Source organism: Chanodichthys erythropterus, chromosome 2 (genome assembly GCF_024489055.1).
Source record: "Chanodichthys erythropterus isolate Z2021 chromosome 2, ASM2448905v1, whole genome shotgun sequence".
Classification (NCBI taxonomy): domain Eukaryota; kingdom Metazoa; phylum Chordata; class Actinopteri; order Cypriniformes; family Xenocyprididae; genus Chanodichthys; species Chanodichthys erythropterus.
Window position 1 is genome coordinate 2,310,288 of NC_090222.1, and position 16,015 is coordinate 2,326,302.

Sequence of the window (16,015 nt, forward strand, 5' to 3'; positions counted from 1 at the left end):
TTAAGGTTTACGTAGCAGCCATTGCAGCGTTCCACGCTCCTGTTGCTGGCCAATCGGTGGGACGAAACGGGCTTGTGATCCGTTTTTTGAGAGGTGCTAGGCGTTTGAATCCTCCTCGCCCTCTCACTATTCCCTCCTGGGACCTCTCGTTGGTCCTCAGGGCCTTGAAAGGAGCCCCATTTGAACCAATGGGTTCAGCCGACCTCAGGCCCCTAACGCTAAAAACCGCTCTGCTACTAGCACTAGCATCGGTAAAGCGTGTTGGCGATTTGCAGGCCCTCTCCGTGAACCCTGCATGCCTCGAATTCGGGCCTGGTGACTCTAAGGTCGTTCTGAAACCTAGGCATGGCTACGTCCCTAAAGTGCTCTCAACTCCGTTTAGAGCTCAGGTCGTCTCGCTCTCTGCTCTTCCTCCCTTGGCGGACGAACCAGAGCTGCAGCTACTCTGCCCAGTCAGGGCATTGAGGACCTACATAGACCGATCACAGTCTTTCAGACAGTCGGATCAGCTTTTTGTTTGTTTTGGCGGCCGCACCAAAGGGTCTCCGGTCTCGAAACAACGCATTTCCCGTTGGATTGTGGATGCTATTAACCTGTGCTACTCCTCACTGGGCACTAATTGCCCCATAGGAGTCAGGGCCCACTCCACTAGAGGAATGGCTTCCTCGTGGGCTTGGTCCAACAGAGTTTCCATCCAAGACATCTGTGAGGCGGCCGGCTGGTCTTCGCCGTCCACCTTTGTCAGGTTCTATCACCTCGATGTCCCGACCTTACAAGCTCGGGTCCTGTCGGTGTGATTAGCGGCCTTCAACAAGTCCCGCTTCACGCCACCATAGGAAGTATCTTCCTTCAGTGTAACCATGGGTTCGGTTAGGCTTTGCCTCCGCTTGTCCTTTTGGCCCCCCTCTGGGTTGGCCAAATGCAAGCTATATCGTTCCCAGCCGTGGCACGGCGTGGTTGAATTCGTTCCCCATACGCAGTACGAGTGAAGTATCGAAAGGGAACGTACTCGGTTACTAACGTAACCTCGGTTCCCTGAGATACGGAACGAGTACTGCGTCACTTGCCGTGCCACGAGGCTGCGGCTCAGGGTCGTCGCTTCAGTCGATTGACACTGAAATCCTATGGCGAAACGCCTGCTTATATAGCCCTATACCCCGCCCATTTTGGCGGGAATATTCGCGCGCTTTGTCGCCATAGGCCGCGCAGCTATGCCGCGCCGCCATTGGTTCAACAACTTGTCTATGAGTGAACCAATGACGGTGCAGTTACACTGCGTTATTGAAAAAGGCTTCAGCAGCGGGGAAAAAGGGAGACCTTTCCCCATACGCAGTACGAGTGAAGTATCTCAGGGAACCGAGGTTACGTTAGTAACCGAGTACGTTTTGTGTGAGTGAACATGGATAGATGCCTGTGACTCCAGTTTGTTCAATCTGCTCCAAATATTGTGATCAGTGTAGAAATCACACAGAAAAGCATGAACCCATTATAATGACAAAATGAGAAAAAAAATAAAAAAATAAAAAATACAGCTTTAATATTTGACAGTCCTAATATTTATATAAAAAGTGTATTCATTATATGATAAGGGACCAAACTAAGCAGGTGCCAACATATCCTCATTCTCGTAAACTAAGAATAAAACGCTATGACTCAAATTGGAACAAACACTCAGAAGGAACACTTGCACTGGTTTTTGTTGAACACAATGTGATTTGTGACGCATCAAAAATCAATAAATTACATAAACCAAAATGGTCAATGTTTTTGGATGGATTATGTGACTATCATTATTATTATGAGTGCCACTGAATTTACAGTGCATGGAACATGTCAAAAACACAGTATTACCCCCATTAAAAAAAACCCCAAAAAAAACAAAAAAAACAAACAAAACACAAATACCAGGACCGATACCAATCACATCACATTTCATGGTTTAACAAATTATTTGAATTAAAAGTTCAAAAATTAAAATTATTACTATTTGAAAATTACAAATATTAAATAAATTAAACTGGTTAATTTTTAATGCTATTAATAAGTAAATAATACATCAAAACATTAGCATGTAGCCTTCAAATATTGATCAGTTAAATAAAAATTGCATAAAAAAAAAAAAAAAAGTAAAATAATAAAATGAAAAAACAAACAATTTTGACATACCAGATTTTTCTGTCTCGTCCGTCAAACATCACAGTTTCAGTTTCAATCTGACGTTTTAGTAAGGTTGTGACTTCCAAAACTTTGCAGCTTCTGAAACTTTGCAGTAGGGCTGCATGTTTTATCGCAGGATACGAAAAATAACATTGAACTTGAGCGTGATTAATGCTTAAACGCGATTCTTGTCAATGTAGTATGGCTTCAAATACTAATCCATCTGAAAGCACTGTGAGTTTGAATCACTTATGTACATTTGAAAAAGCAACATATTTTCCAGACATGAGAAACATTTAATAACATGTTTTACTCCAAACTCACTTCATAATGACAGTTGAGCATTAGTTGATGTCTTCTTACACAGAATAAGTCATGTGTTTATTAGTCATGTTTAATCAATCAAAGCATTTCAATCTTCTGTTTATTCAGCTACAGCGTTATGACACGTGTTATCTTCTTCTGCTGCAGGGCATGTTTTGAGTTTCTGTGCAAGAGCGCCCTCTGGCTTTCAGATGGAGGAGCATTTACTACTGATCACAGAGCCGTAAAGCTCTGACAAGCTGCGCATTAAATAATCACAGCCTTTGCCAAATCACATGCAATTTTATCGCAATAAATTGTGCAGCCCTACTAAGCAGTATGAAAAATAAAACTTTTCATATTTTGAATTGGTTATTTCAGAAAGTGGTGAAAGATATAATCAATGAAGGCAATATCACTTTAGTTCAGCTGCAGTGCAAACTCACTGATTGAGCGAAAACTCGTTATAATCAAACAGTCTGTTTAAGAAAAATGATGCACCATTAATCTCTTATTCACATCGTCTTTATACTTTAAGTGATTCACGATCGTGCAGAGCTCACCCTGAACAAAAACACATTGTAAATAGAAACCTTTGCCGTTCTTCACAGAGAACTTACACAATGCGCATGAGAGCGGGTACCGGATTGACCTGGTGCTCGGTACAACCACTGTTGCTCTAAGGCTGGTACAATTACATTTTTAAAATGCAAATTTGCTACCGAAGTACTGGTACTTTTGACAACACTAGGTTGTGATACTTTTTAGTACATTTATAATACTTTTTTAAAGTGGCACTGCAAAATGGTAGGCTCAGACTGCAGGTAATATGTGCTGTTTTTGAGGTGTAATCTTCCATGATGGGGTGAGCACAGTAGTACGTGAGATACACCCTGTTCTAATGTTCCTCACGTAGTTGACATTTGGACGCCGGCTATCCCACTGACGCTTTTAGATGTGGGATGGCCTTTTTGTGTCTGTCTCTACACTATTCTCTGCACGTGTTACTCCAGAGTCAACAACAGCAAAGTTAAAGGCTGTCCATTCGCTACCATTAAACCTGACAGCCACAGTGCGAAGAACAGCTTTTAATATGGATCATGACATTTGCTGTTAGAGCAAATATATTTAAAGCAATGGAAAGTATGAGAGATTAGATGAAGGCAATTTAAAGGCAATTCAGAATTGCTTTTCCAGGAGAAAATTGCACATTGATGGGAAGCTTAAAAATATAACAGCTGAAAACTTGTATCAGATACCTGGTTATATTAGGATGATTTTAGGATTGTTTGTGATGCTTACATTCCCATTTTAGGTATGGAATCAGTATTACCTTTGCTTTAGAGAATTGAAAGGGCTGGTGTTTGCTTGATACAGTGCCCAGATAATATAATACCCAGTGTATGTATTTAATCTGAGAGATTGAGAGAGTGCATGGATTTATGAAGCTCTCTGAGGGTCTCCGGGGTGAGCCCAACATACTGGACAACATTTAATAGATCTTGGGTCTTTGGAAGCTATCACAAACAGCCTGTAAATACAGTGGCACATTGTCCACCATAAACATAACCACAATCATAATAATCAATCGCGTAATACACCACAGACATTGTATGTAAGACAACACAACAGTTTTCAACATTGATAATAATCATAAGTGTTTCTTGAGCAGCAAATCAGCATATTAGAATTATTTCTGAATGATCATGTGACACTGAAGACTGGAGTAATGATGCTGACAATTCAGCTTTGATCACATGGATAAATTATAGTTTACTATATATTCACATAGAAAACAACTGTTTTACTTTGCAATACTATTTCACAATTTTACTGCATTTTTGATCAGATAAATGCAGCCTTTGTGAGCATAAGAAACTTCCTTCAAAGACAAAATTTTAATGTTTTACCTTTTGACAGGCACTGTATATATAAAATATATATAAAAAAGAAGCCAGTTTTTATTAATATACAATTATATTAACATTTTATATTTGCCTCTAGAAATTATTTTAAAGACAATTACAGTATGTACTGTTTATATATAAATCATGTCTCTCTGTAAAACGCTTTAATGAGTGCAAACTTAGGCTTTTCTTTAAGCAAAAGCATTTAGTTGAAAAGTTGACTTTGGAAATTTTGTGAGTTTTCCTAAAAGTCACTCATTCATGGACTAAGAAACACTTTCTGTGATGATAGAACAATTACAATGAGCAAAATAACAATATAACTGCAATTAAAGGAAAAGACTCTGCTGGGGAATTTAAAACTGTACAACACACACACACACACACACACACACCTACACACACACACCTACACACACACACACACCTACACACACACACACACCTACACACACACACACCTGTTTGTTTTTGTGAATTGTGGGGACTTTCCATAGACTTCAATGCATTTTACACTGAACAAACTGTACATTCTATCCCCCTACCCTGCCCCTACCCCTAAACCTAACCCTCACAGGAAACTGTGCAAACTTTTACTTTTTCACAAAAACTCATTCTATATGATTTATAAACCCATTTACATTGTGGGGACCGCTGGCTGGTCCCCACGATGTAGGTGAACTCAGGTTTATATTACATCATGGGGACATTTGGTCCCCACAATGTAATATAAACAAAAGCACACCTACACACACACACACACCTACACACACACACACACACACACACACACACACACACACACACACACACACACACACACACACACACACACACACACACACACACACACACACACACACACACACACACACACACACACACACACACACACACACACACACACACACACACACACACACAGAAAAGACAAACAAGCTTGGAAAGTGTTTGAAATCATCTCTTGAGAGTACAAGCAGTGTGTATCTACCAGAATGAAAAGGCTTTGTATTTTCAGTATAGGAGTGCATATTAGTCGCCAGCTTCCTTATGTTTTTTTTTAGCATGTTTACAGCTTTTGTCTAGCCTCCCTGCAGAGTGCTGTCTGTACAAAAGATCTGCTGAAAAGATTTAAGTCATATCAATGAAACTGTCATATTACCCATATCGTTTTAATGTTAGTTTGCGGCTGACATCATTTTGGGAGCAGTGTGATTTTAGATTACACAGGATGTGGAGTACAGTAGCTTCTTCCTGAAGTCAGTTGAATGAAGGATCATGCAGTAATATTAAGGCATATTCACACCAAGCACTGATTTTCACAGCGACATTTTAATATGTAATAATGCTTCCTCAACACTAGTTTGCACTGATTAAACTTTTTTTTTTTTAACTTTCACAATGCAGGTACATTTTTGTTTGCTTTGAAAATAATAATAATACCACATTTGGAATGAAAAACTGCGCTAGAAAGTCACACTTACAAATAATCAGCCCTGTTTCAGACAGTTTAAGATCAGTATTATCCTTCAAAACCTGCTCTTAGAGAATTGATGGCTCTCATAATTGAAGGAGTACAGCATGACAATTTGATTGGACTACATTTTCAAAGTACTGTTATCATTAATTTAATTAACGTTGTCAGTGTCATTGTTTCAGCATAAAGCATATGATTGTACCTCATCACTTCTGTATCTGCTATACTGCAGTTCTCTTGAGAGATGATTGCTCAACATCACCATATGCATTATTCTTTATGCAAAATAGATTTATACATGAGACTAGGCTGTGGCTTTTGTGAAACTCATTAAGTTTCCTGAAGTCTTGAGCATATCCTGTCTTTAAAAGCGTTCCTCTACTTGTCTAGCTTGGGTTTAGTTGTATTGGGATAATTACCAGGACTTTACAGTTGATTGCATTTTTAAGCTTTTGGGATTCTTTACAGATGCCAAACTTACAGAGTGTTCTAAATGTTAAGCCTGATTTTCAGTATAGCTTTAGTTCACCCCTTATAAATCCGCAATTGTTTAGTGTAGGCCTATAGTAGGCTGTGTTACGTATCCTGATTGACTTTATGATTAGTTAAATCTGTTTTGCACATGCATCCCCACAGAGTTAACCATTTCAGACAGTGCAGGACAGCCTCTGCCTCGTTCACTTCACGTCTGTGGGCGTTATGCACAGCTCAGTGTGGCCCAGGCACGGCGCCAGGATTCCAGTTTTGGATGGGCCAGACCAATTGTGGCCTTAAATTTAAAATGTAAAAAAAAAAAAAAAAAAAAGTTATCCAATCACTGCTTAACCTAATAAAAAAATATTGACTAACATAGCCTACTGTTATATTATCTGTGCATATACATAATATACATTATAATAGCTTGATGCTCTTTAAATATTTTGTTGCATTGTTAAAAGTTTCGGTGCATAGGACAGACTATCCGCGATCGCTCTCCATGGTTCTGACCAAAGAAATGGAATCTCCATTACGCATGAAACACATCATACCTGGCCTGCGTTTCCCGATAACATTGTCTCTTAGCGCTACGAAGACTCTTAAGGTATAACTTAACTAAAGGTATACTACCACTAAAGGTATATCATTGCTAGGCGTCTTCAGGGCTATCATCCACTCGCGAGGCATAGGCGCTGAAAGGCAGAGGCGCTGGCGCCCTCCTAGCACCGGCGCTGTTTTTGGTAAAACATGATTTTGACGACTTCATTAAGTTTTGTTTTATAGAAAACTCTTTTTAAAAGATATTCATTTTGTATAAATTGTATCTTAATTTTGATCAATGTTTTATCAATCAATTGCCCGTATTTAATAAATAAGAAGCAAATATATAGCAGACAATGTAATAACCTTAGTGTAATTGACAGAATTACAAAAAAAATATTTTGCTTCCTAAAAGTTAAAGCTTTTTTGTGTCACGCATGCATGCATGTCTATTTCCCTCATATTAAATATAAAACGCATGTGGACTGATATTTTTTCAATGTCTGGACTCCTTTATTAATGGAGCATATAAACAGACATTTCAATATATTGGTATTAAATGCATTTTCTGAGAATTTATATTTCAAGTTTTTACTGCAAATGTCGAAATGCGCGCTCTTTGGTCCATCAGTGCTTGAGTCACTGATCACATTAGAATAAAATATCTCTTACAAAAAAATGCAAAATTGACTGATTTATGAATGTATATGCATAGTTCTCATCAGTCGGAAATACAGAAAAACACTTTCATTTGTTGTATTTTTGATCCTGAAAGAAAACAGAACAACAAAAGAGCGAATCATAGGCCTACATGGAGTCTGTACGTGTTATGCTTCTTACACGGACTTTTGGGACTCAGTTTTGAACTGATGTCAAGGCCCAATAAATGAAATGCACAAATGGTAATTAAATAGATGATCTGCTTTTATGTCATTTTTCCTTTTTTATTCAGAATATTCACAAATGTGTTAGCTATGGCATGAAATATCTGATGTTTCGATTATCAAATACATGCAAGTGGAAGTGTAGTGTATTGTTGTTTAAACACCTTTATAACGATCGCGTTAGTTGAGCTGTATGCGCGATATTATTTTATGACACAAAATTTTGAAATGTAGGCTTAGATCAAACACCCCCGGCTGCCCCTAATCTATGTGATCACTCTCAATTCTGTAAATACATTTTTGATTGTTTTTTGGTGCATTGATGTTGCACTGTAGATTAGTTAAAGCTGGCTGGCACAGGCAATTTAGCCGTTTTAATTTGATTTGCCAACATGTAAAATGCATATCTGCAGTGTGGCCTTTCTGCAGTTATTTATATACATTTTGAAGGTTTATTGATCCAAAATGTTTTTATTCATTTTCTTCTATATCTTTGTGTGGTGTTCTGTAGGCCTACATGTTTATTCACATTGCCTTTCATTTCAGTTTAAAAAAGATAGCATCATTATCAGTTTCGTATATCACTTGACAGGCAATTTTGGTGGCTTTATTAGAAAGTTGTTTCTCTGTGCTGTGTGTGAAAGAAAATAAAAGTTGTCTTAAGGCGCGGATATAGGCCTTACTTCATTTTCCGCATCCCGTTCCATCTCGTGCACAGTTGAGAGCGTGAGCCTTTCAAAGTAGCTGCTACTGCTTTGGCCTTGAGCACGCAAAGAGTTTGTGCGCACTATCTAGTGGACTGCACACTCACACATATATGATTCGACTATCAGTCGAATATAGGCAATCTGATTCGACTATGTAAATCCGTAGTTGGGGACACCCCTAATGTAATTTGAAAGGTCTCATGGAGCAGATTACAGCAAGCATAGTTGTTTTGGGCTTTGACTTAACTTGAGCGAGTTCTTGTGCGTGAAACCACCGAAGACCCATATGTAAATAATGTTCGGATGCTGCATTTATGATACGTTTCGCTCGCTTGAAACGTGTAATTTTTCCACAACCAGAGCATATCATTATTTACAGCGGTGCTCCTGATTGAAATTCTAAATCAACATAATCCCTTGCGTTGATCACGAGATATTCCTCATGGAGGAATGATTTTAAAAAAGCCCATTACGTGGCATCAAGGGCTAAACAAAATGGCTACCTTGGTTTCAAATACTGTAACTTTTGATTGCTTTATGCTATCACCACAAAATTTGATCCAGATGCAGCTCACATGTAGCCACAATGTGTGAGGTTCAGATAAAATGTTTAAAATATATTCAGATGTTTTGTTTGAGGTTTTGTTATTTCTTCTGTGTTGTTTTTACAGTGTTTACAACTACAGCATGTGCCATAATTTGAAAAAGTTAACACTTTTCTGGGAAAAAACTGACATTGTGATATTTTGTTTTTCTTCCATATGTATTGTGACATGAAAAAAATAAATCACCAAATGACTTGAATATCTTTATTTGGAAATAACTAATCATTCTAGAATGATTGGGGTACTTTTGTAGGGAAGTGATTCTGCATAGAACATAATACACAAATTAAAAGCATAGATAAATACAATAGAATAAAGATACAAATGAAATAAACAGTGCTTTGTTTTCCAGGTAAGTCTAACGGTATTCAGATACAGAAATTGAATAACCAAATGTAAAATAACACTGCATAGTATTCACTGTATGAATTAAATATAATTAATTTTTAATTAAAGGGTTAAGAATCATGGGAGAATCTGTATTTGAAAACAAACAAGCAAACAAAAAAAAATCATAATTCTCTATTTATCTAGAATCGTGCAGCTCTTGTGTTTTTTCTTTTTTTTCACACATCTTCTATCCCCCTTTCTTTGTTTCTAATCTCATCTTTCTCTCTCTCTCTCTGCCAGCTGTTTGAGTTTTTAGGTCCTCAGGGGTTTGAGATGATCTCCATGCTCCTCCAGAGAAGGTCAGACATCGTGGACGCTCTGGTGTCCGTCCCGTCGGATTGCCGACCTCACTTCACGTCAGGTGAGCTCAGTAGCAACTTCTCAGGACTTCACAGCATAAACATGGCAAAGATCTCCTCATGTTTACATTTCCAGCAACACTGGTTTTTGCATTTAAATAACTTTGAGCAATGTTGAATTTAATGCACTACCAGTCAGAAGGTTTGGACACATATTATTACCGTTTGTCTGTAATTTAGTATGATGTAACTATAAATCTTGAGTAGATTGAAGTTGTTTTAGGGATGCTTTGAATTTTTTAGCAAATCAAATCAAAAATACTGGCTAAGAAAGTGAATGGGGAAAAATACTTCCAGAAACAAGGCTGAGGAGAAATTGAGCAGTCAAGGGGTCCACTCATAATGCATAATAATAACTCATAATGTGATGCAAATAGTGGGAAGCCTAATCCAAATCTTTAAGCCATACTCTTCTAGTGAATGATAATCTTGAAGTGATTTTGCCTGGCACAGTCAAATTTAAAAACAAATAAAGACCATTTGGAAGAGAGAGTGAATGAATGGCAGCTGGAGAGAGAAACACGGCCACTGACCCTTTAACCTCCATAAAGCTCTTTACAGCCGTCACCTCTCAAAACACTTTAAGTGCGTTAGTCTTTAAATCTTCTCTATTAACCTTCACTTCCTGTTGACCAGCTGTTTGTCTGAACTCTGGATGCTGAGTATCAGGATTTACTGTACCTGCTCTCACACAGACTCGGTGCTCACATTAACGGCAACTCAACTCACACTTGGCCATTTTCTTGGGACATCACAACATTGTTTAGATTAAAATAAAGCTCTCGCACATCATCTTTTTTTTCCCCCTGTGAGAATGTGTGATCATTTGCTCCTGTGCTGTACGGCAGAACTTGAACATGGTGACAACTTTAGTTGGTTTAGGTTTTGATTCACTTCCCATAGACAAACAGCTGCATGATTTTATAAAAGCTGTTTGTCTATGGAAATTTAATCAGTTCAAGCATGCTTAAAAAAAATAAAAAATAAATATATATATATATATATATATATATATATATATATATATATATATATATATATATATATATATATATATATATATATATATATATATATATACACATATTATATTTATTTATTTATTGTCAATAATATTAGTTGTAGATCCAGTTAGCAATGTCATATACTGAGGGTTTGGTTTAGCATATCCTTGTTACCCATATTGACCAATTTACTATGGGACCCACAAAGGGAAATTTGCAGCCATTTTTAGAACAAAAATCAAAAAACTTTTTTTATTGTCCCCAGGTAAAACCTTGTGTATTGTATGAATTACATTTTACAGTAAGGTCCCATTTATAAACTTATTAGTTAACTATATTAGTTAACATTAACTAACCATAAAAAAAAAATACTTATTAATCTCAGTTGATGTTAATTTCAACATTTAATAATACTTTATTAAAATTAAAAGCTGTATTTTTTCATATTTAATGGACCTTATTGTTAGAAATAATATACTTTTTTTTTTTTTTTTTTTACGTTAACAAAGGTGAATAAATTGTCACAATTGTATTGCTTATTGTTAATGTTATTTAATGCTTTAACAGGCGTTAACTAATGAAACCTTATTGGAAAGTGTTACCATTGTATCTATGATTTTATGAACAAAGACATTTCTCAAAATAATGCATATTCTATATATGGCATATAGAAAATTATTACCAAAAGAGATATAATATTCAAAGCGGGCGTGAAATAGAAATTTATCCTATTTTTTAAATGCCTTTTCATTTAATTTTTCAACCAACATTTTTTTTTTCTTTTCGATAATCTGTTTCACTCAGATGTACGTCACAATATGGAAAAAAAAAAGATATTTGACTTGAATGTATTTGGCTCAGATGCACAATAAGAAAATCCAGAAAATTACAAAAAAAAAAAAGAAAAATTTGGATATATATCTCAAAAAAATTGCATAATGAAAAACAAGCCTATTTTTGGACCATGCTTTGACATTTTAATGAGAGCTAAACACATTTTTATTTTTTTTTTCTTAAAATTTAAATGACTGCTTTTGTTGGCATTATAGTAAGGGGCTATTCACACAGAACATGTTTTTGTGTTATGCAAAAATGCAAGATGATATAAAAACATAATAATCTCAAGAGAAAAATTTTTTAGAAGTTGAGCTTCTTTTAACTTGTGTGCTGCACTTTTAGAAAATGAACATGAGAGACGAGATGAGAGGGCAACAGTCAATTTTTATTTTTTAATTTAGTAGATGAAATATGACACAAACATGTTCTTGACAAGTCTGACCAATTATGAGAAAATAAAGACTTATTTTTCTCATGGACAGATGATGCTCTGCTGGAGAGTTATTGCTGAGTAAACGCCACTGGAGTATGTGATTGCCTGACTGGGTAAACGTCAGCTTTGTGAAACCATATTAAGACATGAGGATATTGTCATAACACAACCTTCTTGGCTAGTGTTTCTTCAGCTTTCAGTAAATGCCTGACAGTGCCGTTCACACAACTTGAGAATATGAGTCTATGAAATATGTAAGCGTGCTAGTTAACAGTCTCTCATAGATGTCTTCGCACATCTAAAACAGAAAGAATGACCGTGGGAGCTTTGTTTTAAATGTGTGAGCGGGGTGCTTTAAAACGCAGCACGAGGTCTTTCACCACAGATATCATATAAACTCGTCTACTGCCAGCTACAATAATAAACCATCACTTTCATGGGCACTGTGAAGTGTGACAAGCCCACAGACCATAAAATGTGCAGCAGGAACACACAAAACCCAAAGCTTGTTCAAAGTAAAGTGTCTTCAAGTGGGTTTGTCCTGTCGGTCTACACTAACTGTGAGAATAAGTGACTATGAATATATGTGCAGCTCTATTGCTGCACTATAATTTCTAAGCTATATGTCATCGCAGTTAGCTCTCTCTTCCTGTGAGCACTTGGCCATTAATGAGAAACTGAGCTGCTCTTGAAAGACTTAATCCATTAAAATTCCACTTTTTAGTGAATTGGCCCTTTTCTGTAAGTGTTCAATTAGTACAATTACCACAGGTCGCCTGTACGGCACTGTGAAAAGCTCTGGAAGTGAGTGAAATAATTCACAGTGTGGCATATTCAACATTTAAGTATATATTAGTATATATTAGTATATATTTTTTTCTGAAATTCAAATTTTACAAATTTAGATACTAGTTTTGTACTTTGAGCACCTATGCAACAACCAGTTGAGAGAATGTACAGATGTGATCTTGGCAAGCTGTGGATACTTCGAACAAGGTTAAATATTTTTGCCTTTTCACTACATAATTCCCATACTTCCATCATTGTGTGATGACTTGAATGTGACTAAAATAAAGAAATAATATATCAATTAAGTAGGCCTGTCCAATCTTTTGACGGGTAGTGTATTTATGAGCGCATTTTAATATAGCTAAAATGTTATATCTTGATATTCTTAAAAATTTCGACAGTGCTGATTTTGCAGTAAACAGTTAGTATGTACTTTGTAAATCTTTGCGCACACACACACACACACACACACGCACACGCACACGTACACGCACACGCACACACACACACACACATATATATATTTGCAAAGATTTACAAAGTACATACTAATTGTTTACTGTAAAATCAGCAATAGTAAAAAAAAAAAAAAAGACTGATGACTTACCAAAATAAAAATATGAAAATTTGTGGTTTTTGCAGCAACAAAACAAGTTATTTTCTGCACAGATCTATTCTGACATACAGTATCAGGTTTTTTTGTCTTGTCCGTTGCCATGGTTATCACTGTCTATCATGGAATTTTTGGATTCATTCCCACATTTAAATTGTCAGTCCAGAAACATTGCAGTGTGTAGCATGAGAAATAAAACTTTTATTTAAAATGTGAATGGGTTATAAACAGAAAGTTTTATAATGACTGAAGCTGTCAATCACCCTGAGCTCACTGCACAAACACCGTTATAATCAATGAAGTTCTTGTATACATTGTGGCGTGTTTACACTTTGAATGTAATGAAAGTATTCGTGAGCATGTAGATCACAGTGAGTTAGTGAATGAAAACTACGTGTATTGAGTGTATTCTGACTATCTTAAACATTTCTGATTGGCCATTTCATGAATGCCTAGCCTAGTGGTTCCCAAACTTTGTAGTTTGGAGTACCCCCTGAAGGGATTGCCATCCTTCTGCGTACCCCCTCTCTTCCACTTCGCCTGCAGTCACACCTTTACCATTAAGGGACAATATTTGCCCCCTAAATTGATTTTTCCAGTGCATATTTTTTCCCTTTATGAATAACTTTATAAAATAAATAAAAAATGTTCAATAGAGAAATATGCAATGATGGTAAAACTAAGTAAAACGTTTAAACATTAAACTAAAACTGCCAGTAGGTGGCAGCAAGTCACTGTTTTTATGAGTGAGTCATCGAGTCATTCATTCAGTAACGAAGCAAGTGGCTGTGAATTAATCATTGATTCATTGACTCACAATTTGTTCAAAGCTGCAGAGTTATTCGAGAAACAGACATGTATTGTAGTTCTGCTGTGGTTTTTGTTAGAACTATTATTTCATTGCAAAATAGAGTAAATACTGACAGTACTTTGTTTAAAATGTACATTTTATTGACCTGTTGTATAATAATATCACGTTTGCAGTCATGTGGATATTTGGGAACAATTGCATTCTTGCTCGTTATCATCATTAAATACAAGAACTCACACAAGGTATGTTTTTGTATCATAGAAAGTTTGAGTCTTAAATCGAAATTAATCCATTATCTATGTCTATATTTGTTCTTCATGCGAGTTAGTGCTAAATCCCCACTTTTACAAAGCTGCATTGTCGAGAACGACAGTAATTTAATGCGATTTAAGGCAGCGGACTGCACGCAATCTATCATATGCATACTGCTTGTGTGGATACAGTCATTTTTGACTGCAAATGATGAGGTAATTTGATTAAATGTACTGGATTTACGGCATTTTGCAGTTAGAAAACCATGCTCTATTTTAATATTATTTTAAGTTAGAAATAAATGAACTATTCAGCATTTGTCACCTCACGTACCCCCAGGGGTATGCTTACCCCAGGTGGGAGCCACTGGCCTAGCCTTAATTTCTGATTAATACATTAGGGCTTTCCACACTTGAAATAGTTAACCCTGGGTCATTGTAAACCCAGTTCACTTTTCACAAGGCCCATAATCTACCCGAGGTGAACAATTAGTCCTGGGTGTTCATTATCTGACGTTTCACGCAGTACATTTCTAAACCCTGGGTTAATGTCCTTATTTGCATTTTTGCAGTGTCAATATAATTGGTTGGACAAGTGCAGCGTGTGACCCGTTCATAATATATATTGCCGACTGTACTTTGAAGTTTTTTTTTTTCCCTGAATGGACTTTTTGGACGATAAAGGTACAAATGAAATGATCTCCTTTCCACTCCAATTGATGCGTTTTTTCATCGCCGTTTGATATTTTTCCGCATCAAATGCTGAAACGGCTGTTTATATATACAATGCACAGCATTTCCATGACTGTAAAAAGCATGTGAATGAAGTACGAAATTGGTTCTCGGTTAAGCATCTAGTCATAACCAGATTACTTACAAATTGATTCCAAATAGCATGACAAAAATTGTAGTTGGCTACGTATTCCAGTACATTACACATTTAAGGTAACGTAATCCAACTACTTTTTGATTACTTTTAGATTGTTTTTGAACTAGCTCGTTTATCACATTGATTTGAATAGCATAATCTTGTACCATATTGATATAAAAAATATTTAAAGAAATATATATATATATATAAAATATAAAAAAAGAGAGAAGGAAAATAAATTCCATTCTTTATCAACAACATGTAATCAATAAAATCAAGTAATCATTAAAAAAGTAGTATTCTGATTATGAGTATTTTAAACGTAATGTAATCTAATTACAAATACTTAATTTTTGGAATCTGATTATGTAATACGGAATAATTAATTAGTCACTACCCAGCAATGGTCGTGACATTCTAACACCACATCGTTTCACACTGCACGCGTTTGGCACTACAATGGGGGGTTAACGGCTCAAACGCGGTGCTAACGCTGCTTCTAAATAATGTGTGAAACATTCCTGTACCTGGGGTTAAAGTAAGGTATAGCTCAAAAATATCCCTGGGTTAAGTGCAATGTGAAAAGCCTTATTCCTCTGG

General features: G+C 36.3%; 1 protein-coding gene across 2 annotated transcripts in view; it reads left to right on the top strand.

Moving 5' to 3' along the window:
- Nucleotides 1–16,015, top strand: part of ascc3 (activating signal cointegrator 1 complex subunit 3) — a 260,611-nt gene that overhangs the window by 21,129 nt on the left and 223,467 nt on the right. For both annotated transcript variants that reach the window (XM_067399556.1, XM_067399566.1), the window contains exon 5: nt 9,688–9,808. In XM_067399556.1, coding sequence (XP_067255657.1) covers nt 9,688–9,808 — 121 coding nt within the window. The remainder of the gene's footprint in view (nt 1–9,687; nt 9,809–16,015) is intronic.